We start from the raw sequence: 25,216 nt of genomic DNA, 5'->3' as shown, positions 1-25,216 counted from the left end.
GGCACCTGTGTATGCCTGGTACAGGGCACGGGTGTGTATGTGGTGCACACAGATGTACAGTGCATGTATCTTTTTTTAACTAAGCCCCACGAAAACCCATTAAACCCTGCAAATGTCAACTCTGTGTTTACACTGCTAGGCAGAAAGCAAATTTGCCATAGCAATCCCAGAGGAGATTTATGGCTGTGCAAGCTTCTCAGCAGAAGGCACACGCAGATCCCCGCTTTGCTCTGCCACGCAGAAGCCCACCCCTTGCTCAGACCATTTGTAGGAGGCTGAGGTACCTGCAGCAGTGGCTGCAATAAAAGTAATGGGGGCTGCTGATCTGTGAGAAGAGAAACTAGAAATTCTCATGAACGTTACATTCTCTTCAGATCAGCCAGGCTGGGGGCAAGTGCTGAGGACTACTACAGACATTTCACAACTGCAGGGATGTTTGCAGTCGATGTGGTGCAGACGCAGGAGCCCGGCTCGGCCCTTACCCATAGAATTCGCAGGTCTGGTTCCCCAGGAGCACCGACACGTGGCTGCCGGCTCCCAGGTAGTGCCCGGAGATGGTCACCATCGTCCCTCCCGACTCCGGACCGCGGCTGGGATGCAGAAAACTCACTGCTGGAGTCTGGAGAAAGAAAAAGGACAAACTCACCACCAGGGTCCGGTAATGGACAACGGACAAAAAGGCAACACCATCAGCTCCAGCTTAACGTGAACCACCAGTGACAGTATTGTGGGGGCAGAGCTTGTTTCCCATTGCTGGTGGAAAGACAATCTTTGGTGGGAGAACTTAGATCCCACTTGACACTATATGGGTGATATTATTGCAGCAATGCCGCTTCTTTATCCTGCCTTGCACCATGATAGCTATTTATCCCTCTTAAAAGAATTTGCAGAAAGCAGGTACCTTTTTATTTGTTTTCAGTCAGTGGATACTACCAAATTGTTTCACCAATGCTATCACATTACCCTCTTTATGACTCTCATCTGCAAAAGCTGGCAGCCTCCCAGCTCCACTCCCCTGGTACCACCTGCTTGGCAGCTCCATGAGTTTGTCCTGTTTTCTCCACTGTTTTCACAACGCAACATGTGTTTTCTGGGTGCCACAGCATTTGCCAAAGCAGCTTAGACTAAAAGCCTGTTTGACCCTGAACAGACCAGAAGAAAACACACAATCCACCCTGTTGTGGGTAATTATGGAATAATGTTGCAGGCGGGAAAGGTTTGTCCTTCAGCTGCTCATGGTCAGCTCACAGCTCTTGTCTTCACTGGGGTCAGGAGTTGGACTCAACGATCCTCGTGGGTCCCTTCCAGCTCAGGATATTCTGTGATTACCCCAGCTAATGGCAACACTAGACAACATGAATGGTAATAGCGATGTTTACATGAGGCAGGCTTGGGAGCATTTCATACAACCAAGAGGAATGATTCCAAAACGCAAAGCACCTCCAAAGGATGTTCAGTGTACGATTGCCCATCAAAAACCTCCCTCAGCCTCCAGCCCAACCCTGGCGACTCTTCCCAAGGTGAATTAGGAACAAGCTGCAATGCTGTGAACACTCCAGCCAGCGAGAGCCCACTGCCAGTCACCCTCCTCCTCCTCCAGCCCCATCCCTGGGGCCAGTCCGCTCGTGGGAGCCCGGGGCCAGAAAGGAGCAGGCCTTTCACACGTCCATGGGGTCCAGCAGTTCCCATACACACACCAGTGACAGAGCTGCACGCATACTGGAAAGCACAGCCCTCCTCTGCACCCAAAATGAATCACAGGCACCTCCTGGCTACAAGCATCTGACGTTTGTGGTGTGAGCATCATCTTGTCTAAGCATTGCAGCCCTTGGAAACCCAAAGCATTGCCAAAAATAGAAACGCAGGCTGTAACCCTGAGCAGTCACTGTTGTAAATAAGGAAAAGCCAGGAGAGCTGAGGGCCCATCCTAGAGACCTGCAAGAAGTCCCAAGGCTGGAGTGAGGGCCTGAAAGCTGAATAAGAATCTTCCATCTTCAACTCACAATTTGGTGATAATTACGACAGATTTACAGACCCAAAGTAGCTCCAAGGTTCCACCTCCCCAGATAAATGGGTGTAATGAAGGTGACAGCATCGCTCCTGCGCAGTGTCAGGCACCAGATGAGCTCACTAAGGCATGAACCCTCTCAGGGTCAGAACCGAGCTCTGCTTTAAGGTACCGATCAATTTTGCTACTGACTTTAACGGCATAAACCAGCTGTAATGGAATTTGTGGTGGCGCTAAAGAGAAAAATAGAGGCCAACGAACAAAGGGAAATGATGTGCTAGAAGTTTTAGATGGCTGAGAAAAAGAAACGATATAATGAGGGTAAGTGCTGGAAATCAGAAGCAACAATGCAAAGGATGATGATGCTCGGCACACACACACCAGGTCGCTGCAAGGTGCTACTCCAAGATTCATCTCCGCAATTACCTTCCACCGGCTCCTGGTTATTATTTAACACAAAGCAACTGAACATCCTCCTCGTGTCGCATGGGAACCTGCCTTTCAGTAATGGCAAGTCTGGGGACTACACTGGCAGTGCCCCGTGATGATCATATTTGAGTTTCTGGCACACTCGAGCAAAACGTGGTGATGTTTTGCACCCCTGGTACGTTGTTGAATACATAAAATCCCAGGGGAGGGTGTGGCTTACAATGCCCATAAGGAGGCAGGGGGCAGTCTGATTTATCTCCCAATTAGTTTACAAATTGTGGACAATTGGTAAGCACTGGCATCTCCCTGCATACAGATTCCACTGAGCACAAAATCAATGTGGCTGGATGAAGTGCCCTGTTCAGGCAAAACTGGAGATAGGAGAAACCCCAGCAGTGGCTTTGAAGTTTATGAATCAAAGGGCTGCTAATTAAACACCAGACAGAAAGGCCCCACTCGGCCAGTGGGAGCCCACCAGCCCAAAGGGCAGCTCTCCACTAAGCACACAGAAAGCCTACACTGAAGCAGCATCATTGGAGGGGAAAAAAAACCCCAATCCCTGAATATTTGGATGCAGAATTACCCTTCCATCCCAAAGGGCATCTTGGGGAAAAGATTAAATCTACAGACACAGAAACTAACTCGGGTGTGTTCAGGTTTCACAGGCAGTCATTAAGTTTCCAGCAGGACCCCAGTAGCTGAGCTGCAGCAGGATGGACTCCGGCGCTTGCTCTCCTGCTGCGTGTTTCTGTGTTCATGCAAAAAGGCCCATCAGTGCCTGTGTGCGCACGCATGTCGTTACAGAAACACCTTCAAAACCAGCAAGAAGCAGTGCCCTGGATCCCCCTGTTAACTAAGCACTGAAGTAACAATTCCTCCATTACAGAGGAAAACTGTGAGTGCCGGCTCCAGCTCCTTGACAAGTCCTCATGCACAGACCAAAGTCACGCGCTGTGTATCGCTCCTGCTGGGATTACACCAGTGCACTCTGCGAGGAGTAAGCCAGCCTCGCAGTTTAGAGGTGGTTATCACGACTTTGGAGGTGCAAAGCTGAAACCAAACGCGGTGGGAACCTAAACCCTGTTTATTCTGTGTGAGCTCCAGATCCTGCAAACTGGGCTCGTTGACTGGGCCACCAACAAAGAGTGCATGGCCATGGGGAAAGCATCAGGAAAAGATGGCAAATTTGGGATCATCTTCTGGCATTGAACCCCCCCGTGTGACACGTGCGTTCGCAGAGCACGGCTGCTCCGAGGGCACCGGCGCTGCCCCCGCTCCCCGCCTCGGCAGGACACTCACCACAAACATGTACTGCTGCGCGGACCTGGCCGTGAACTCGGGCTTGCACTCTCCGATGCACAGGAGCACTGGGCCGGAGCTGATGCCTGGGAGCGCCTGCCCCATTTCACAGACGATCCTGGAAGCAGAAATGCCGCAGTGAGGCTTTGGCAGGAGGTGCCAGCAGTGCCCTGTGCAGCTCCACGCAGGGCTGCCTTGCTTTTTTCTTCCTTTCTTTTTTCCCCACCCTCTTTAACTTTGATATCTGCCTCTTTGGAAGAAGTTAATTACTGAGTCTATTTTTACCCCATGTAGTAATTTAAAGAAAAAAAATCAAAATTAGACATAATTATTACAAGCTGTAAACTCCAGAGCAAAGCAGAGCACTAATGGCAATATATTAGCCAGTAGCAAAGTGAGTGCGAAGTCCTTAGAGTAACAGATGAGTTCATTAAGGGAACAGCTCACACTGCAGTCTCCCAGTTAATCAAAAATGGAGAAACCTGCTCGGGGATGATAGGGACAGCGTGGAGAGCAGCCTTCGCAGGGCAGGCAGGGCTGGCTGACGCAGAACATACTGATGCTGGTGAAAGGAGTTAGTGGCACCAAAAGACATGGACCTTGTGCTCCTCCGCGGCCCAGCTCAGCCCCACAGGCACAACCCGAGGCAGGGAAAGGAGAGCTGCTGGGGGGAGCCAGGCTGGAAGATGAGGAGCCCTCCTTACGCACCCTGCGGTGTGTAACCCAAACCCCAGGGCACTGGAAATGCCTCCTGGAGATGAGACCGGGCAAACGCCTGCCATGCCAGCGGGTCTACGAGGGGCTGCCCATCGTGTGCAAATGCATGGAAAGCTCCAACTCACGACGGCAGCATTTCAGCTGCCTTCAGCAGCATTAAATTCACTACAAATAAAATAAAATACAAAGACTAAAGGAAAAAAGAACCCGCAGAGAGCGTGCACAGGTGATGCCAGGAGGCCTAATGAAACACACGCTAGTAAAGAGCTCTAATGTGCAAGTCCTTATTAGTGCACATCAAAACGGGTTGCCTAGAGAGACGCTGCCTTTGGAGAAGGGGAATGAAGCAGCTCAGCTGTGTGCCCTCATCTGCCGCGTGCTCCTTGCTCTGCCTTCCCACCGGGCATCGCCCGGGCACCTCTCCCCTGCCCGCTGCTCCGCTACTCCTGCAGACGGGCAGCGGGGCGAGGAGGAGGGTTTCTGCGCTGCCAGGCTGTGGCATTTGGAGCAGTCATCTCTCAAGGTGAAGTGATTCCTGACAGGAAAACTGAGGGGAGGTTTTCTCCCACAAGAAGCAAGGATACACCCAATACTCAACTCAATACTCAACCATTTACCAGTAAAGCAGCAGCTCCTGTCCAGTACCGGGCACGATGGAGCACAGGACCGGGCAGAAGCGACCTGGTCCACCTGAGCCCGATGCCTGAGAAAAGCCAAAATCCCAGCAAGCACCTTGTTACCAACCAGCAGAGCTGCAGGGTGCTGATTGCCGGGCTAAGTGGCCCTTTCACCAACATTAACCTAATTGCTGGCTGATAGATTGCGTGGCTGCAGCATATGGTGAGTCATTACAGCCCTGGAATTCAGTCTGCCCACAGAACCCTTAAGAGGGTCCTTTTATCTGTATTCATCTTTAAAAGGCAGCTCTCATGCTAATGCTTGCTGTTATCTGCCCAGGGTAAATGTTTTAATGATGTTAACAAACTTCGAAAGCTCAAGAGCCGTAATTAGAGTCGTGATTATAAAATCAGGGTTTCATACCATCAAAGGAGGACAATTTTGTAATCTTCCGTCCTTTATTTGAAAAATAAAATAAAACAAAATGCTGCTCAGCAGAACAGCCCAAACCGCTGGCGGTGGCAGCAGGATCGGCGCAGTGCTGGAGTCGTTCCTGCAGCGACACCGATGATGTTGCCCTTCACCCAGCGATGGGATGATGCACTGACAGACCAGAGACAAGGAGTGAGCAAAAACCAAACCAACGCCAACATGTGCTAGTGACAGGTCCTTCCACTGCGCCGGGGATCAGGCTGGGACCCGGCAGATGCGTTTCCCCACCACAGCACGGCCACGTTCAGCTGCTGCTGAGCTGGGGCAGATCCGTGCTGCTGGGACCACTCGTGTGCCCTGGGCTCCCCTACACTCGCAGTGAGCAGCCACGGCCCCACCACACACGATGCCATCCTGGTCCCCAGCAGGTGAGATTAGATGGCCCAAGGGGATGGCACGTTGCTCCTCTCCTGCCCTGCACGAAGGACCCCCACCACACGCCCCCCAGCACCTGGGCTACACCAGAATAACTCCCCCCAGACAGCACCAGCAGCGCGTGTCACTTTGGGAGGTTTATTCACCCATCCTCTGTTACATGCCTATTTTCTAATTTTCGGTTGACATTTTTCTTAGTGAAATAAATGAATTGACTCCAGTGGAGGCCCATTCGGATTAAGCGGCTGTCACCGCCTCCCCCGCCTAACAAATGGCTGCGCGCAGCCAGCGGCGCCGCCTGAATTTCAAGTGCGATGGGGAGCGGAGGGGGCAGAGAGGCTCAGCGTCAACAGCAAGGTGCTCATCAGAAAAGCTGCTTAGCAAAGCAGGAACTGCGGCGTGGAAGGAAACAAAACACTTAATGAAAGCTTAAAGGGCTGCTTAACCCCCGCAGAGAGCACCCAAGCACCTTTCTGGTGTAGGAACAGCGTGCCCTGGTCCAGGCACCACCTCCAGACCCCTTCCTGCAGGGCTGGAAAGGGTGGAGAGATGGTGCCTGGGGTCTGGCAGAGTTATTGGCCTCCTGTGCATGTGCTGGAGGTCAGGGAAGAGCTGGCCAGCCCCGGGGACCCGCGGTGGGGACAGATGAGGTCCCAGAGGCCACTCACTGTTCTGCGACGACGTACTGCTCGGGCAGGGGTGTGCACTGCACCCCAGCAACCTGCACCCCGTGGGCGATCTCGGAGAAATCCAGGCCCAGGTTCACGCCACGGATGGTCACCCTCGTCCCTCCTTCTGGGGGGCCCGACACCGTCAGGATCTAGAAGGAATGAAAACACAGGGAAGTTGAGCTGGTGTCCCCATGTCACCCACGCTTCTTCAATCCCACGTCTGGCTTGGAAACAAACTTCTGCTTTGCAGGCTGCCCAGGCAGGCTGAGTGCTGCAACCTCCAAACCCTGGCCAGCACCATCTTCTTGCGACCCCTCCCCGGGTGTCCTGGAGAAGCCCAAACCCAGACCAATCCAACATAGATGGATTTCAGCCCAAGGATGCTGTGCTGAGCTCCAAGAGAGGACATCAGGGTCCCTGAGCTGGCCAAGAGGTGTGGTAATGCCTCCCCCAGAAACCCCTGCAGAAGGATAAGACTGGCTCCTTTTTTATATACACAGGAGATGGCCAGTCACCTTCCAGGAGCTGCCTGCTGCCTCGGAGAACTTTGTGAACTTCTGCCTTGGCTGTTCTCTGAACGTTAATGTCACATTTTATTAGTAAGTTGGCACCTCAGATGACTTACAAATGTTAAAAGGGTGAGGTGTGTGCTTTAAAGCTGCCTGTTTATAGCCTGCCTCAGCCATAATCATCTCTGCTTCTACAGGCTTTCATTAAGGACAATATCCTCTTCAATTAGGAGTATAAATTACAATAATGCATAGTCACAAAATTTGGACCTAGGAGTCTCCAACTGCTGTCCTGAATCTGCCACCGGCCTGTTGTTGCTCTTGGGTGAGTTACTAATCTTCTCCATGCTACAGCTGTTATTAATAAATAAACGTAATCCATAATAATGCAATTTAATTAATTTAATGGATAAATCTTGTTTACGCTTGTTTGTTCCACCCTTGTCTTTGGCAACAGATTTGAGCTCTTCAAAACCTTTTCCTCAGCATTTCTGGATGGACGGCTGCTTTTCTTTCACCTTCTATAAGAGCTCGCTGTTCCCTGGACGTGAGCGGGTTCGGAAGGCAGCAAAACACCAGCCCCATCACGAGAGCACGTCCCGGCACCCTGCTGCACCGCGGCCTGAGCGTGCCCTTGGGGGACCCCTGCACTTCCTAGTGCCACGGGGCACGCCTGCCCCGATCTCCACGGGATCCTCCTTCCCACCCAACGCAAACTGCCAACGCCATCAGGACACCCCCGCTCCCCATCGCTTCTGTGCCCCCCAGCATCCTCCTGCCTTCCCAGTCCCCGCCGAAGCCATCCTCCTCCTCCCTTGCTCACACCTCTCCACCTCTCGCTCTCCTCCTCCGCTCCCGTTCAAGGTGCTCTTCGCACTTGGGCACGCGTGCCGGGGTCCAGCCTGCTCCACGCACCCAGCAGAGCCACGAGCTGCCCCGCACATCAAACCTCCGCCTCCTTCCCCTGCGTATGCTCTAGTTTCTGCCTCCCTCTCCCCTTGACCGCACCGCTGAGGTTTCTAATTTATTCACCACACACTGCCTGTTGTGCTGCTGTTTTCCGTAGCTCATACCGTGTAGCACGTCTTGTCTCATTTAGCTCCGTGCCCACAACAGACACTACAAAATCAGGCAGTATTGCATTACACCGAGTCCTGAAGGCCTGCGCCGGGAACGTTTACATCGCTAGCTGGGAATCACCTGAACTCCGTTCACGTACGTGACAGCTACAACTGTCCTTTGCAGCTCCAGATCGTGTTAAAACGCGTTTGCTGGAGCACTTACGCTGCCGGGCTCCTTGTCTCAGCACTGTTCACAAGAAGTCACAGTTTGCCATTTCCCGACCTCACCGCGAGCAGCAGAGCCAGCCGGCCTCGCCGAACAAAGCAGAGCTGACTCTCTATTCTGAAAACGTCCTGACCTGGAAAATCCCCAATATGGAGCTCCACTCGACCTAGATTTTAGTGGCCGTTAATTGAACAGTTTTGAAGTAACTGTGCCATAAAGCAGCCCCAGGGTTAGAACAGATGCATTCAATTAATTACAGCTGGAGAGATTCAGTCAAAATCACAGAAAGGAGATAAGTCTTAAAGGTCCCTCCCGTTGCACGGAGCGCTGGTGACCCCTCTGAGCAGCACCCGGCCGGGCAGCGTCCCCATCACAGCGTGGTCCCATTAACGCAGGGCTGTGGCCGTGCTGGGGAGCTGCAACGACAGTCCAGGCTTCTGGTCTGAGACAGACAGGATTAAGAAGAAATATTCCCCAATTTCACAAAATATTCTTTAGTACAGCGGCTTTTCACTCAGAGGAGTGGAGGAGCAAAAGAACCTGCAAAGGGAAAACAAGGCCATGACCAGGGATTGCACATTTACTGTTCAGGGGTCTGCACCTCTGCTGGAAGGGTTTCGGGTTGTTTGAGAAACTGAAGCAGTTTGAAAGTCTCGAGTGGGCTCTGGGAGGCACGGCCTTTGGTTTTGCCAATCCCCTGCACTATTCTGAGCAGGTCACCCCCCCTCTCTGCATCAGCCTCACCTTGCATGAAACCAATAAGCAACCCACCGCCTCTAATAGAGCATGTTCCTGCTGCTCGGGGAAAGGGTTTACCAAGTGCAAAGCAGCGTATTAGTTACAGAAAGGATCCAAGTACAGAGATGAAGTGGGTGGTGGTGGGAGCTTGGTTACCCTTACACTCTGCCCTCACATCACGTACGGAATGCAGATGCACCACTGCATTTCTGGGGCTGCTGCGTCTGACCTGAACCCAAGGTGGGGACCCCAGGGATCCCCCAGGCTGGGATCCGGCAGCCCCCACACAGTGCCAGCACTATAACAACGCAGGATAAATGTTCTCCGCCTCACATCTTGCCGGCTGCATGGTTCAGCATTCCTGACATAAAGCAATATTTAGCCTCCAGAAGAATTGCGTGCACGAGACAGGGAGACCCAGGGCTGGCCGTGAGCCGGACGGGGCTTTCCTCCTGGAGCTGGAGGCAAGCTGCGAGCCTGGGACCACTCGGCATCTGTTAGGGTGCAGAGCGAGCGCCCTGCCTGCAGAATGAATGGCACAACCCCTGCCCCCTCCCCAAAATGTCATCCACCTTCTTTCTCTCTGTCTTTTTTCATCCTGCACTAAGCTAGCTGGGTCCCAGCTGATGAGCCCAGCGGGGAGCCAGCACATAAGCATTGTCATCCCGGCATGATCCCTCCTTGTCTCTGCCTTAGCTGATAGCGCATTCAGAACCTAATTGTTATCTCAGCAGAGCAACTCCATTATTCAGCCTGACACTGCCCCCCCTTCAGCTGTTTGTTGCACTGATGTTATATTAATGAGGCCTGCAAATAAATGAATAGGAGATCAGAGTGCCGCTTGTTCGCAAGAAACTGATTTTTATTTATTTATTGCTCAGACCACAGACCGTGTGGAAGTTTTATGCTGATAAAGGGACACGGTCGGTGACAGCTGGGCCTCTCAGAAGAAGAAAAGGGCTGTGTACATCCTACTGCTCATTTACTTTTATGACTATTAAAACATGATCTCTTCTTACTAGTTGTGCATCCCCGAAGGCACGGGCACCTGGAAGCAAGGCCCTTGACCTCTGGCTTGACAGAAAGAGTGAACCTGGCCAAATGACACAAAAAGGAGGGGAAAACAGCCCATAGTAAAGGCTCTTTTAGCCTGAGTGATCCAGGCTGCTCCCCAGTTGGGTCTGCCAATGCTGGTACCTGCAGGATGGGGAGTGCGTGACCAGCGCCTGCCTTAACCCTGCCAGGAGCAGGTCGGTCCCTGCAGGGCAGGGCGGGCTCTTCTCAGCTTTCAGGGCACACCTCGGAAGCACTGGACACTGCAAACGGTGCCTGAAATACTCAAAAAACTCGTGTGCCAGCAAAAAGGACCCAGCAGCAATGAAGGCTGTACAGGTCTCGTGGTCACCAAGACAATCTCATGCACTTTTCTGTCGGGGAAGGGCGATGACAGAAGTTAACCTGTGCTGTTGAGAGGTTTGGGTTCAGGAGTATCGACCCTGCAGGGTTTCTGCTGGGGCTTTGCCTTTTCCTGTGGACCTGACTGCTCAAGAATTAGCAAAATTCTGTGAGAGTTTTTAGCCCTATCCAGTGCCCTTCCCACCGGTGGATCTCAAAGCACACAAAAAAGGCCACTTGCCCCCTCTGCCTTCCCCCTTCTTTTTCTACAACAGTGAAAACTGCAAACTTGACTTTCACAAAAAAAAAACACCCAAAAGCTGTGAATTCATAAGGAGAGGGGTGGGAGGCGGAGTTCAAGGAAAACCACCAAACACTGCAAGACCTGTGATAAAATCCCAACAGCTCACAGCGCTGCCAGGGTCAGCCAAGGCCACGGGACAATACACCCCCCTGAAACCTGTATTTTTTTATCGCTGACCCTCACTGTGGAATAAGCCAGTCTGTCAGTAAAAGCACAGCCATTTCCTACTCGATTCTCTCCTCTCCAAATCCACTCAGGGCAATCTCCCGAGACCCAAAACATCCCCTGGTGAGGCACCCCGCGCTTCCCGCTTTGAAGGCTGAGACACAGACCTGGTTATGGAGACAAAAAATCTGTAACAGCAAAGCTCTGCTCTCTTCTCCTTGGACAGAGACCAAAAGCATTGCTTTCAGGTTGGACAGTGATAAAAGGCTCGGCGGCAGCGCCCGCAGCCAGCCTGGCAGCGCGTAGACACGAGTCACTTGGTGGCCGGAGCACAGTGTTTTTCCGCATCTCTGCTTAGCTCAAGGAGGGGTAAATAAATAAATCTAAGACTTCTTCAATGTTACAGCTGTCTGAATGGTTTATGGTGAAGAAAATCTCAGGCAGAGGCTGTTTTGTTTCTTGCATCTTGTAGCATAATGTTGTACAAGCAGAACAGCACTTGGATGAGAAAACTTTGGTTTGTGACTGCTGGCAGGACAAGGTGAATATCCCGGCAAATCTTTAAGGCTCATTTTATCTCTGTCCTGCTCCTGCCCTGCCAGGCATTTCTGTAGCCACGAGCACCAGTGCAACAGCCTACTGTGATCCAACACTGTTTTACACCCGCGCCCTCCACCTTCTGCAGTACGGCACAGCTCAGGGCAAGGGAGGCGTTTTGGGGGAGTTAATTGAGAAACCAAAATCTTTCATTCCCACCTGATAGGAGTGTCACTCCTAATAGTAACGTTAACAGACCAAGTGCAGTTTTACTGATAAAAATGCTCCTGGGAGACATTTTGCATCCCTCAGTGGTCTGAACAGAAACATCAGAAGCATCAACTATAGACTAATTAGCTCCCTAGTTTAATTAGCATTCCTGCAACAGCCCATAGCGGTCACCCCAACGCCGGTTGCGAACCCGGCCCCGTGCTGGTGGATCCGCACGTTAATTTCACACGAAGTAGCGGAGTGTTTCATTCCCTGGACAGACGACGGTGGGTTTACAGACAAGAGGGAGACAGACCCAAATCCGCTCTGGAAGGAGGAGAAGGGGCCGGCGAGGCGGGCTCTTACCTCGGTGATGCGAGGGTTGGAGCACTTGACGTTCCTGCCGGCCCAGTGGAGCCAGGGCTGGGCGGCGGGCGGGCTGCAGTGCGGGCGCAGCGTGCACTTGGCCTCCCCGCTGCACCAGCCGCACTCGAACTTGGGGTCGGCTTTCAGGCAGAGCCCGCAGCTCTCGCGCTGGGCCGCGCACTTGTAGAGGTGCACTGCGGGGAAGAGGGGACGGGCGCTCAGGACGAGGTCAAGAATCGAGACATTCACACGGACTACAGCTGCTCGTGGAGTTACAAGCAAAGGCACACGTTGAGTTCTGACTTAACGAGCCGCAGAGTGGACTCGCACACGCGGCTTCCAAAGCCAAGGCTGTATCAGCGGTGCTTAGTGAGCACCACTATCAGTGGAGCAGAGCAAGCCGCTCTCACCCAAACCGGGACCCACTGGGACCACAATGTCTCTGCCTGTGGCTAACGCTGCTCTGCCCCAACAGCCCCTTCCCGGCCCCCATCACCGCCCCCCTTCCCGTGACCCCAAAGCCACCTCAGGCAGACGTTACCTTTCAGATCCTCTGGGTTGTCAATAACAAAGTTCCCGTTCCAAACCACAGCAAAGTCCACTGCTAGGTTGCTTATGTCCATCCCCTCATAGAGATACTGAAGGAGAAGATGGAGAGTGAAATGCTTGGGAGGATGTCTCAGAGACACTAACAGGAAAAGATTTTTCTTTTTAAAGAAAACATAATTATTGTCTGCTTAAAAACACATGCTGATGTCTGAACCACCACCACTTCTACACTTCATCTCCAATGTCCTGCTCTGACTGCCTCCTCCTCACCAGGAAGAGATAATTAAATCAGATCTAGTCCTTGGGAGAGGTAATAGATTAATTATTCCACTCACAGTGGTTGCTCTTGTCACTCAGTCTCTAGCTTATCAATACAGCTCCTCCAGTTAATCAGAGTGGAAGGACTGCTGCCTGCAGGCTATCTCCTTATACAGTCACCATGCACCCTAGTGTGACTGGGAGCTTAAAAATCACGGTGCACAGCTTTGGCTGATGAAATAGGCAACAGCTGAGAAAAAACAGATGGTGCAGAGAAGTCCTTCCCCAGGCTCTGCTTCAGCCTAGTCGAGGACAGCACTGGCTTGAATTATTCACCTTCTCATGGACATCCTGGGGGCCGTGGCAGAGGGAATCTGGATGCTTTAGGTGAATTGTATTCTGAAATTCCCATTATCACTATCAGCACCAATGAGGCCTCACTCTCTCTTTCAGTCAATCCAGAGCTGCTAAAAAAGATTTTAAAAGGTGAGCGAACGCTGCCATCCTGTTTGGGGTGAGGGAATGATGATTAAACCAAAGCAGACTGCTTTGTCCCCGTGCAAGAGCTGCACAGTTTTAACTTACTTTTGGTTGTACTGAATCACCTTGCCTGGGTTTTATCAAGTTGGTGTGAAACTAGATCTTCTGAGCAAGTGATAGAGCTGTGAGTGCAGAATTGCACTTACATTCTTTACCTACCACTTCCTATTAGCCTAACAGGAATAAAAGTGCTTCTCTAATGTTTATAAATCGCTTTGGATAGGAAAAGTACTATATAGTATTAATACATTTATTACCCACCAAGCTGCAAGGCCCAAAGATGGCCAGTGACATATAAATATCCAGTGAAATTTTTAAAAATTCAAAACTTCATTAACAATTTAAGACCATCTCCGCTGAATATTAAAGCAGACCCTGTTCTGCTGCCTAAAACAAACTGAATGCGCCCTGTTTGCCCACGGGCCTCTGACCGCACGGCGAGGAGGGCAAGGACCACGCTGCTCCCTGCCTGTGCTCCGGCCGCAGCGTGCCACGCCAGACCCAAACGCGGGCTGGGGCTCGGCGGGTGGCCCTGGGGAAGCCGGCATTTGCCATACGTGTGTCAGTGTCCCCGAGCACCTGCCACGGTGACTTTGGGCGTTCTGTCTCCTTCTCTGGAGACATTCAAAACCCGCCTGGACGCGTTCCTGTGTGATATGGTCTAGGTAATCCTGCCCCGGCAGGGGGATTGGACTAGATGATCTTTCGAGGTCCCTTCCAATCCCTGACATTCTGTGATTCTGTGATTCTGTGAAAATCCTGCCAGGTCCATTGGCTAAGCCCCATCCCACAGAGGAAAGCCATGCTCCCCTGCCTGCTTCTCCAGCAGCATCATTCAGATAATTTCCCTCTGCTGCGCTGTGCTCTTTCCCCCAGCAGTTTTCCTTTCCCCTTTTCAGCATCAGCGTATTCACCCAGCTACCGTGACCTGGAATCCGACAGCTCCCCGATAAGGGGTCTGTGATTCGCCTTATCTCCCCTGTGTGAATTAGCCTGCCTTAACACCTGCATTCCCTCCTCCTCCTCCTCCACTTCCCCTCGCTGCCCCCCACAATCACACGGGGAACCGCCAGATAAAGGATCTTCTCCTATAATGAAACACCTCGCGTGCCCACGGCTGGGTCCCACCTGGAATTCAGGACTAGTTTAACTCTGGGATTTTTCATTCTCCCCGTGGCTGAGCCCACCCTCTTCAGAGCTGACACCCACTGTGGGCACCTCCTCGCCCTGTTCCCCTCCCGGTCGCTCACCGAGCTGTTCTGGCACTGGACGCTGGAGCTGTTGAAGCGCAGGGCGGGCACGCGGTGGATCACGCCCTGGATGCTGAGGACGCACTCGTAGCCGCGCTGGCCCGACTGCGGCTGGGGCAGGTTTCTCGCCTTCAGCGTGATGGGTTTCACCTCTCCCACGGGGATCAGGATCTCCTCTGTGGGGAAGAGCTGAGGACAGTCCTGGTGGGCAATAGAAGAGAGGGAGAGGTTACAGGGGTGACGGTGCGCCCGCAGGTCTGGCCAGGTCTCAGCCCAGCACATCCCCAGCGCACAGCACTGGCCGCTGCTCAGCCCACCCACGCAGCTGGGGGTTGAGTGCAGAAATAAAGAAACCCCCATTACAGCCCCCCTGCTCTGGGACTAGCGCTGTCTTTCTCACCACAGTCGCAGAAGAAGGAACACCGCTATTTGGGGAACAAACCGAAGGCATCTCTGAGCTCTCTGCTCTGAGTTTTATCTGCGGAGCCAGGAGCTCTCGCCCTGCCTTCCCGCAGCAGCGCATTATCAGCTGCCCCAGGAGGGCGATGGGCTGCTCCCAGCACTCCCCAGGCCTCCTCCCAATCCCATTTCACCCCTTACACCCCTCGGCTGTGCGCGGCTTCGGAGCGAGACTGATCAGCACGGGATGTGCTTCCCTCTCGCTACCAGGTGCTGTTCCACTGTGCTTTATCTGACTAGAATTACGCCAGCGTGCCATTAATTTCTGAGGCGACATTAATCTGTGCTTTATCTGCTCTCACCCCTTACCACGCTCCAGCACCTCTGGCTGTTCACAAACACCCAGCCAGCTCGCTGCGATGCTGCTTGTGCAGCTTTTTCCTTCGCTGGGGGCTGCCTGGTGGGACACATGCCTCTGCCAGGCAGGCGAGCAAGGCATGGGGCCAAACTGCCCTTTCTGCCCCTAAAGCAATGCTCTCCCCTGCTCTGTGCTCCTGGGACACGGAGGACGTCCAAGGACGGGAGGATTCGGTTGCAGTAAGTATCCAGAACAGTAGGGACGGGCTTTTCACAGATGGGATTAAGCACCCTAATCCTGACCCCCCTGGGCCTTCTGAAATTCTGCCTAGTCTGCAAAACTGGCCTCTTCTCTTAGGAAAGTGAAAAATGGGTAAGGGTGGTTCCTTAGTCCCTGAAAACAGCCTGATTTTAGAGAGCACAAAATACCATGAAAGCGGAAGCAGTGTCTTAAATTTTCCATTGAAAAAAACGTGAAAATATTTCAGACTCCTGCGTGATTGCAATAAAGGAGCAAAGAAAAGACCAAAATGCTGCTGCCTCCAAAACTATATATTCTGAAAACTAAGCACAGCAATTAAAACATTAAGTACAGACAAGTACGATTCGTTTCTCCTTCTGCCACTATCTGGCCAAAATAACGCAATCATAAATTAATAGCAAGCTTTAATTTTGCAGTAGCTCAAGACTTCGCTGTGCAAGGTGCTGTATGCAAAAGGAAACTCTGCCTGCAAACCCCGTTCCACAGATGAGCAGATCTCCAGTTGCCATGAGCACAAACGACATGTCTAAATAATACTCTGAGATGAAGTGCAAAAAAAGGCCTATCAGTGCCTGGCAATTGTATGACATTCCTCCCATAACATCTCAACATCCTGAACATTATCTCTTCATAGCACACAGGGAGATACAGTTTTTCCTCAATTTATGTACCGGGAACTGCATCACGCAGAGACAAAGGCTCTGACCGTCAGAAGCATTTACATTTGGTTTCGCTCTAATTTGCTTTGATCTAATGAAACTAGGTACCTAAGCACCTGTAAGTAACTGACACTAAATGATTAATCCCAAGCTTAAGTAGAAGTTTTAGAAAAAAATGGACTGACATCTCCCTTCCCTCTGCCAATTCCCAGCCTGGCATCCCCAGCCCTTCACCACCCTGCCTAGCAATTACAGTAAATAATCCTCCCCGGGCCCCTGCGAGGCCCGTGGCCCTCGCCAGCTCACAGCCTGACTGATGGGATGGTGTTTCACTACTGGCTCAGGCAAGCTGTAAATGAGAAACAGATGCTACCCCGCTTTGGAGAAGCCAGTAGCTTAAACCGCTGCCTCATAAACCTTTTTAGTGGCACTTTTTCCTTATATATTTTTTATTTTATTTCTAACAGGGACTTTCACGGATTAACAGCCAAGAGCGATTTTAAACTCCAACAGCCAGAAAGGGGGCTATGCTGGGCAGGAAAGAAAAGCCCTTTTCTGCAGCGGAGCAGCTTTGCAGGCTGGAGGGGAATGCCACCGTGAAGCTTGGCTCTGAGGTTCCTGCAGACCCTGGTATCGCGGATCCCACCCCAGCTCAGCCTTCTCAATACCCCCAGCAAACTCCTAAGATTCATGGCATTTTCCACCCAACTGCTGACTTTGTATGCACTTTCCTTCCTCCTCCTCATGCACCTGCACCTCCTTCTGCTTGAGATCCGGCTGCATTTAAGGTTTTGCATTTAACCTCAAAGTCACATCAAGGACCAACGGGAGACAAATGGCTCCACTCCAGAGAGGTCCCAGCTCTTTGGAAACCCCTGTTTGGAAGGAAAGGCGTCCTGGAACCATAGAATCTTTTATCACATTGTGATTAAAAACAAAAAGTCTCCAGCGACATCACTGGTGCGAGAACCTCAATGCACAGTCCTGAAAATAATGAATATGTTACGGACCATTATCCTTCCTGGCCACTGCCACTCGTGAGACGACTGTTAAAGAAATGCTTCTTCCTTTAGAGACACAGGAGAGGACTTACAGCTTCAAATCTGCTCTGTAGTGCTGAAAATGCTGGTAGGAAAAATTGTTCTGCCGTCATTAGAGATGAGTAGGACATAATACATTTTTTTCCGTTGGTTTCAGTGGGAGAAAAATGTCACATTGGGATTCTGGTGAAAAAAAAAAGGCATGGAGCCTGTGAGTGCATGCTGCTTGGGGAAACACCGAGGAAGGCAGCCCCTCTGCGCTGGCTGACAGCGACAGTGATCACACTAATGAGGGGCCACACACTTTGGGGTGGGGGGTATGGAGGAAGACGCCACGCTAGCGAAGCCCAGGGCGCTCCTGGGGAGCCACGTTGCTGCTGGCGGTTGCTGCTGAATTTACCAGATGAGCGAGTGAAGCCACAAAAGCCGCCGGGGCTTGCGGGGGGTCCGGGGCTCGCTCGGATGAGGCTGGAGGCCCTCTCCTCCCTCTCTGTGCCATTTCCCATCCAGGCTCGTTGTTCAGCTTCCAGGTCTTCTTTTTGTTTGTTTTTTCAGTTGCTGCCGCAGTGACGTCCACCCGCGTCCCCGCACACAGACAGCATGTGCGTGGGTGGGGGTCTCACGTGGGTTGGGGGTCTCCCGTTGGTGCTGCTACAGGAGCACCGCAGTCCCACGCTGCACACACAGCACTGAAGGGGTGTGATGCCACATGAAAGCACGCCTGGTAGGTTGGTTTGTCCATTCACCACCTCTTCTACGTGCTACTTGATCTCAAAGCCAGCGCTAACATCAATTCTTTTGTTGGGGGTGTACTGTCATTTTTAGCAATGCTTATTCCCTTTACAGGACTTCCATGGTGACCTGGGAAGCGGCTGGCAGCACCAGTGCTCCTGCTGGGATGGGAGCTGCGTGGCTGTGCCAAAGGTCCCCTCGTGGTGGTAAATAACGAGACCCCCCCTGGTTTGTAGGGCTCAGGTCTGGGTGCTCGATGCTGCCAGGCAGAGCTGAGCATCCAGAAAACACACAATAAAAGGGAGGCTGCAGCCAGTGGAATATACAATTTGTTCCGTAATCAGTTTACTTTGTTTTTTAATTCATGAGAAGCAAATCCTGCAGTGAGTTAGAAAGGCCATTATTGCCTCCGCTCGCTAAACAAACACGCTGAATCCTCTCATTATCCTCCTTGACTTCTGCACACCAGAATAAACACAAACCAGATCTGCTGGAGGAAGACAAGACTCCGACGCGTGAGTGGCACAGACTCCCAGGGAATATTCTGCGTATGAAGTATCACTGCACACAATTACAAAGAGATTTTATGCTTCTCCAACACTTTTTAGCCTCAAAGATTCCAGGGTCTATAAATACCTTAAAGACCCGCGATACGCGTCTGTCTCTGGAGTAGAACAGAGCACCCATGGTTATTATTTGTGTTTAACAGAGCAGTTTTAGTAGGTCAAATCTTCTTGCTCTTATTTGGAAAAAGTTGCCTAGAAATGGCAGGCATTTCTTTTGACTGTGGGATTTAGCCCAAATGGAAGAAAATATAATATTTTTGTACTTTTCATCTTAAAAAACCCCAAACCTCCACAAATGTTAACTTGCTACACAGTTTTTAAAGTTATAAACAAACGAATCTGGCACACGAATGCAAACCCCTGGCTCACAGTTGTGTTCCCAATGATATAAATTACGGTCCCCATCACTCATGGAAACACATTACTCTTCATTTATGCGACTGGAAAGGAGAGCAGACCTTGCTCCTTGGAAACCAAACAAGAAAGGAAAGGTAACTGAAGCGAGATGTTTCTCACTGGTAAATTCCTACCCGAGGCCCTTTTGTCTTGAGCTCTGTGCTGTCCGCGCGTGCTGTAACCCGGGTCCTCGCCATTAATTTACGGAGCACTGTGATATTTATGGCCACGCAAAACATGGGAGGCTGGAGAGCCTGTTTCTCGCCTGCCCTCCCCTCTGCTACACAGAGGTAAATTAATGGCGAGGCTGAGAAAAGAGAGTTGCTTATCCAATTATTAACTCCTAGAGAAGTGGCCACCTGGAAATAGAGGACTCAAAATGGGCTTACCCCCCGTCAGAAACTTCCCACCAGATGAGGATAGCAAGAACAGCCACCTCTGTCCTGGAAGACATCTCTGCTTTAAGGGCTGTGAAGGGTTCTGGATTTATCAACCAACAACTCCAAACTCGGTCAATATAGCCAGGAGAGTGCAAGGAGCTCATGAATAAAGGCTTTCTTTCCCCCATAGCCTCGTAACGTGGCTGAGGCTTTGAGCTCTTTTCCCTTCTCAAGACAGACGACGACTCAGAGCATCAAAGGGAGCTTGTTACACATCGGATCCCACCGGGACACAAATTCTGATGGGCCAGGAGTAAAAGGGAATATTCAAGATATTTTTCTCTTAAATTAAATATAAAAGCACGAGGAAATTTCCAACCCTGTGTGAACACGTGTGCAAATGGTACGTGAGAAGAGGCACATGGGACTGAAAGTAGGGCAGCAGGCGCCGGCGCGGGTCCCTCCACGGCGGAGGCACTGCCATGGTTATCACCGCGCCGGCTCCAACCACCACCGACCCCGCGAGGAAGGGAGCGATGCTGGTGAGCACAAACATTTTGCTAACACATCAGGCCTTGACACATTGAGAACATTGTGATCTGAATTGTTTTAAGAGAGGCAACGATGAGGCATTTATTTCATGCCTTGTGTTAGCCGGAGTGAAACGCCCGTAATAAAGGCGTTAGCACCACACTGCGCACGCAACTGGCAATTCATTTGCCTTAAATAAGCAAACAAATGAGGTTTTGGTGATTGGCTTTGCCTGTGTGTTCAGAAGTCACCATGAACAGTGGAGCATCTGGATCGTTATCATCAGCCCTTATCAAAAGCAATCCCCAGGAAGGTTTTAGATACCACATAACATCCCCTGGTAAGAAACAACCTCTCCAGGATGAAGACAACAGAGGAAGTTCTTTGGAGATGCGACAGTCCTGTGATCCCAGCAGGAACCGGCAGAGACACCAACTCCTCCACTCGCTCCCTCTGAGTGACCTCAGGCAAGTCCTGTGCATTCCCAGGAGAAAAATGGAGATAATGGGATTGTCCTACTTTACCAGAGACTTGTCAAACACTTCTGAGATCATGGGGTTGAAGACCTATAAAACTGAGAACGACAATTGTAAAGCCTGGGAAGACAGTGATGCTTTGAGCGCGAAGCAGAAAAACTTCCACAGCCCTCAAAAGAAGGAAAAGCAAAGGTTTTCGCTTTCTCTTATCTTGAAAAGAAGTTTCTTGGCTTTCAACTGGACTGAGAAAGCTTTTGCGTTGTCCCCAGGGTTCTCCTTGAGCATCTGTACTCTCTGCCGAACGGGGCAGCTCTGGGCGGTGCTGGGTGAGCCCCTCTGCTTGCCTGCTCCCAGTCACACTGTCCAGCCCTTGGCTCTTCCAGATTCCCACGGCAGTGGGTACACATGCAGCTCATTAACGTTTCTTCCCTCGTATCTATGTGCCTCCTGGCAGCATTTTAACCAGGAAGACCCACGGGTTGTTTAAATTTCCAGTTTACTATTGGTTTAGCAGCAGCCTGGCAGCTTCAGCCATTTCTTTTTCATGGCTCCGTGTTCTGCTCTACTGACCTGCTTTTCTCTATTACTTGCTGGTAAGTGTTTGTCTTGATGCTGGCTAATCTCACCCTCCTTTCTTTTTCTAATATTTGTGTATGTCCTCACTGCTGTCTTTCCTACTTTCCAAGACACTCAGGATTTTTTTTTTTTTAAAACCTCCTTTTTCCTTGCAGCTTTAGGACCCGCACCCATTTCAGGTGCTGCAAAGCGACGTGTAGGGGCAGTAAGGGCGAAGACCAGGACCCTGCCAGCGTCAGAGGCTGTATCTGCTCTGTACCTGGTGAACCCGGAGCAGGCAGCAGCGTGGGTACCAGACAAGACAACGGGTGCAGAAACCCCAGACCAAGGGGTTAGTGGTACCTCTGATCAGGGATTTGTGCTTACAAACTCCTTTCCTCATGGATCCCTCCACGGATCCCTCCACCTCAGGACACACAGAAGATCTGGCAGAGCCGTTAACGGGCTACGCCTCCTTCCAATTGTTAAAAGCATTTTTGGACTTGAGCCTCACACCTTTTATTAACTGCTAGGAGAGATGGCTCTGGGTCCACAGTGCTAGAACCTGAATCAATCCTCTTCTCCAAAGTCTGGGGCTGTTCATGTCTGTAATTCCCTTAATCAGTTTACAGTCAAGCTCCTGACACAAATTTCAGACCCACCAACACAACCCACTGAAGGAGTCCCACCAAGAGCTCTGCATCTGCCTTGTTGCTGGCCATCGGGCAAAGCCCTGCACGCCTTGTATGTAAAGTGGAGCTGCTGAAATGCGCTGGTGTTTGAGGAGTCTTTGAGACCCCTGAAGGAAAGCACCGCAGCAATTACAGTTATTACTGAACCTGAGCATACCCACGTGTCAGAGGTGGGATCAGCTTTGGTCTTCGGGCTGAGACAGCGTTTTTGCTAAACTGACACTTTCTTGCTACGCTCGTTTAAAGCTGTATCTGCACTTTTCGATGCCAGCCAAGAAAGGAGCCCTGACCCATGCAAAGCTGAAAAACCTCACGTAAGCATTGGTTATGCTGATTGTGCCACAGAAAAGCAAAGAAGAAAGAGCTGAAACCCCAGCCCAGTACCTCAGAGACGTTGATCCGTCCCTCCTGGAAGGAGCACGTGGTGGGATCGTGGGTGCAGAGGTTCCGGTACTTGCACCAGTGGCAGCGGAAAGCGCTGTTCACGCAAGACAGGCACCTGGGGGGAGAAGGGACGAGTTATGGAGGAGGTCGTCACCCTGGGAGGTCTATACCGTAACAGGCCTAGCCAGAAGTCCAGGCTCAGGGTCCTTCATAGGAAAATAATTTATTTGGAGACATGTTTTGATACAACAGAAGTTACAAACAGGTTTTGGAAGACATGCACTCAAAAGACAGTCTTTAAACAGCCTCCCAATTCATCCAGTAATAAAATACAAGCTGGGATTTATCGCACATCATTGCATTGATGTAAAATAAAGCACAATATTGCACAGACACCAGACTTGATTTTTTAGTTTCTAGAAAGCGGAAAACAAGGCAAGTCTGGCAAAAATTGGATCAGTTATTTTACGAGTCAGGAATGCTTCAAGTCAACGGTAACACTTCTGCTTGGCCTTGGAATGCAAAGAGTCCAGCAAGTGCTTTTGATTCATGTTGGAAGAAATTAACTGTTTATGAAATGTTTTTGAAAGAGCACAGACCCTGCTCAGGCACGGGGCGGCCCAGCTGCCTGCGAGCTGCCTGGCTGGTTTGTACCCCACACTCACTGCCTGCCAGTGGGATGCACAAATATATTGCTGATATTTGCAATACCCACCTCCTCCGCCTCGGAGCCAACCCTCCGCGCCACGGGGCAGCGTTTGGGCCACTGTCTGCTGGCGTAAGTACACACTGTGCCCATGGGATTCTGCTCCACATTGTAACCTGTGGCTCCAGAGACTGGGGTGCTGCCTGGAGCGGGCACTGCCCGGGGCAGGGATGCGTGGGAGTGAGCTGCCCGGTTCAGGGATGTGCTGGAGCTCCCTATTGCCTGCAGCCCACCACCCCGGACCCCCTGCCCTGCCTTCACCAGCTGCCTGTGAAGCTGCACCCGAGGTCACAGTTGCGGGATCGTGCAGCTTGGGGGCACCAGCAGGTTGAGGTTTTTCCAGGCTCAGCATCTCACAAGGCAGCGAAAGCCACACACACCCGCAGAGAAGGTCAGAGGAGGCAGGACCGGGTGGGCTCCCCTTCCACCACCCGTGTCCGCTGGCTGAACCAAGCGGTGGGACAGCCCCCGGCTGGTCCCGGCGCCCAGCACCCATTTCCCAGCCCTCTCCCATTTTAGCCGGCGGTCGGCTCCACGTGGGGCCGGGAAGGGAACACTCACAGCTGGTGGGCACTGCAGTTGTAGAACTTGAACTCCGTGCTGACAAACGTCCTCCCCGTCTCCCGTGACTTCAGCTGCAGCACCACGCCAAACCAGTCTGGGGACGCAAAGCAGAGCCCATCAGTCCCGCCAGCACAACGAAGGAAGCCAAGTGCCGGCTGGGTGTCTCCAGCAATGCCTCCAAACCAAGGCAGGCTGGATGGCAAAGTGCACTGGAGACGTGGGATCTAAACGCTGCCTTCGGTGACAGGTGAAACGAGTTTGGGATCTCACCCTGTTCTCTAAAGGATTCTGTCTCCTGTATAAAAACACTAATTCAGTCTGCTCTGAGAAGCAGCCCGAAGACTAGAGCAGGAGACAATGTGGAAACAAGGACGTTAGCGAAGCTCTTCAGGAGCCTCAGCACTGGGTTAATTAAGAGCAGATCACTCTTCTGGAGCTGCTGCGGGTAAGCCCACACTAGCCCTGCGACCACAGAGGCTCTCGGCCCCCGGCGTTCACCAAGTCTCAGGCTCCATATAATGCCTCAGAAATACAAAGATATCAGCAGGGAAGCACAGTTGACACCTGGAAGGACGCCAAGGAGAAAATGAGTTTTAAGCAAGTAGCATTTTGGTTATGGGAAGAGAAAATCTGACAGCAGTGACATTAATGAAGAAACAACCCAAAGATCAGGACTGAAAAATAGAAACTGCATCCACCTGCTCGTGGGTGCTGAGGCAGGCCGAGGGGAGGGCTCCTGTTTTCCAGATCCACTGGCAGGGCAAGGCTGCCAGCCCCTGCCCCACTCATGGGCCACCCTGGGGGGGACGGGCGGCTCCTGTCCTGTCTTGTGGCGCAGTGAGGGTGTAGGGACAGGGCAAGCACGTGGTGCTGCCTGCTCCCAGTGTATCTTACCCTGGGTGAGATGCATTTCTTAAGGACAAAGAATATTTAGCTCCCTGGGTTCGATGGTCTTTGACAGGAGCATGAATTTCTCCAGCAGCAGCCCCAAAGGGTCTGTTCCACCCAGCAGGTACTTCCAAACCTACACTGCACCTTCTGCTGGCCGTTGTATTGCTGTCCAGGAGGCAGTTGCTTACCTTGATCCACAGGTATGGCAGGAACATCTCTCGCTGCTGGCGAAACACACACGACCCGGCTGCCCGAGACCTGCCCTTGCACCTCCGTCAGGTTCCCAAAGAGGCAGGTGACGCCAGCGGCCAGGTCCGGGGCATCGCTCACCAGGAGGCTGAGCTGCAGCGGGAGAGGAGAGGAGAGGAGAGGAGAGGGAGAGGAGAGGGAGAGGAGAGGGAGAGGAGAGGGAGAGGAGAGGGAGAGGAGAGGGAGAGGAGAGGGAGAGGAGAGGGCGAGGAGAGGGCGAGGAGAGGAGAGGAGGAAACAACACACGGGCAGCAGGCTGTCAGCAGGCAGAGCTGCCCGAGGTTCCGCTGTATTTTCATTACCTGCTGTTTTCCCATTCAGTACCGACCCCCTTAAATTACCCGTCCACCCCCAGGAGGTGGCCAGCTGCCCTTTCATGGGAAGCGGAGGAGGAAAAAGCAAGCCAAGGATGCAGGTTCTTTACCAACACAAAACCGCCTCACTGAGCCTTTGGGTACTGCCATTCAGGAGAGGTGGCAATGGCAGCTTTTTGTCCCCCTGGTTGCTCTACAGAAGCCACTGCCCACGTCAGGAGCCTGTGGCAGCAGCAGCAGCGCGTTGCCTCTCACGCGTGGGAGCAGCAGTGACCGCCCCAACACCCCTCTGCACGCACGGCAGCTCAAACCACCCCCGGAGCTGCAACCACCCCACCGCACACTC

At 51.9% G+C, this 25,216-nt stretch overlaps 1 protein-coding gene across 4 annotated transcripts in view; it reads right to left on the bottom strand.

Annotated features, from left to right (window-relative positions):
* Positions 1 to 25,216, bottom strand: part of PLXNA2 (plexin A2) — a 215,217-nt gene that overhangs the window by 28,273 nt on the left and 161,728 nt on the right. For all 4 annotated transcript variants that reach the window (XM_068419454.1, XM_068419456.1, XM_068419457.1 and 1 more), the window contains 9 exons: positions 24,496 to 24,649; positions 23,414 to 23,510; positions 22,147 to 22,261; positions 14,718 to 14,918; positions 12,662 to 12,758; positions 12,121 to 12,314; positions 6,607 to 6,758; positions 3,737 to 3,854; positions 483 to 619 (listed from right to left, as the gene is read on the bottom strand). In XM_068419454.1, coding sequence (XP_068275555.1) covers positions 483 to 619; positions 3,737 to 3,854; positions 6,607 to 6,758; positions 12,121 to 12,314; positions 12,662 to 12,758; positions 14,718 to 14,918; positions 22,147 to 22,261; positions 23,414 to 23,510; positions 24,496 to 24,649 — 1,265 coding nt within the window. The remainder of the gene's footprint in view (positions 1 to 482; positions 620 to 3,736; positions 3,855 to 6,606; positions 6,759 to 12,120; positions 12,315 to 12,661; positions 12,759 to 14,717; positions 14,919 to 22,146; positions 22,262 to 23,413; positions 23,511 to 24,495; positions 24,650 to 25,216) is intronic.

Source organism: Nyctibius grandis, chromosome 27 (assembly GCF_013368605.1).
Source record: "Nyctibius grandis isolate bNycGra1 chromosome 27, bNycGra1.pri, whole genome shotgun sequence".
Lineage (NCBI taxonomy): Eukaryota > Metazoa > Chordata > Aves > Nyctibiiformes > Nyctibiidae > Nyctibius > Nyctibius grandis.
This window is presented reverse-complemented; position numbering and strand designations above follow the sequence as displayed.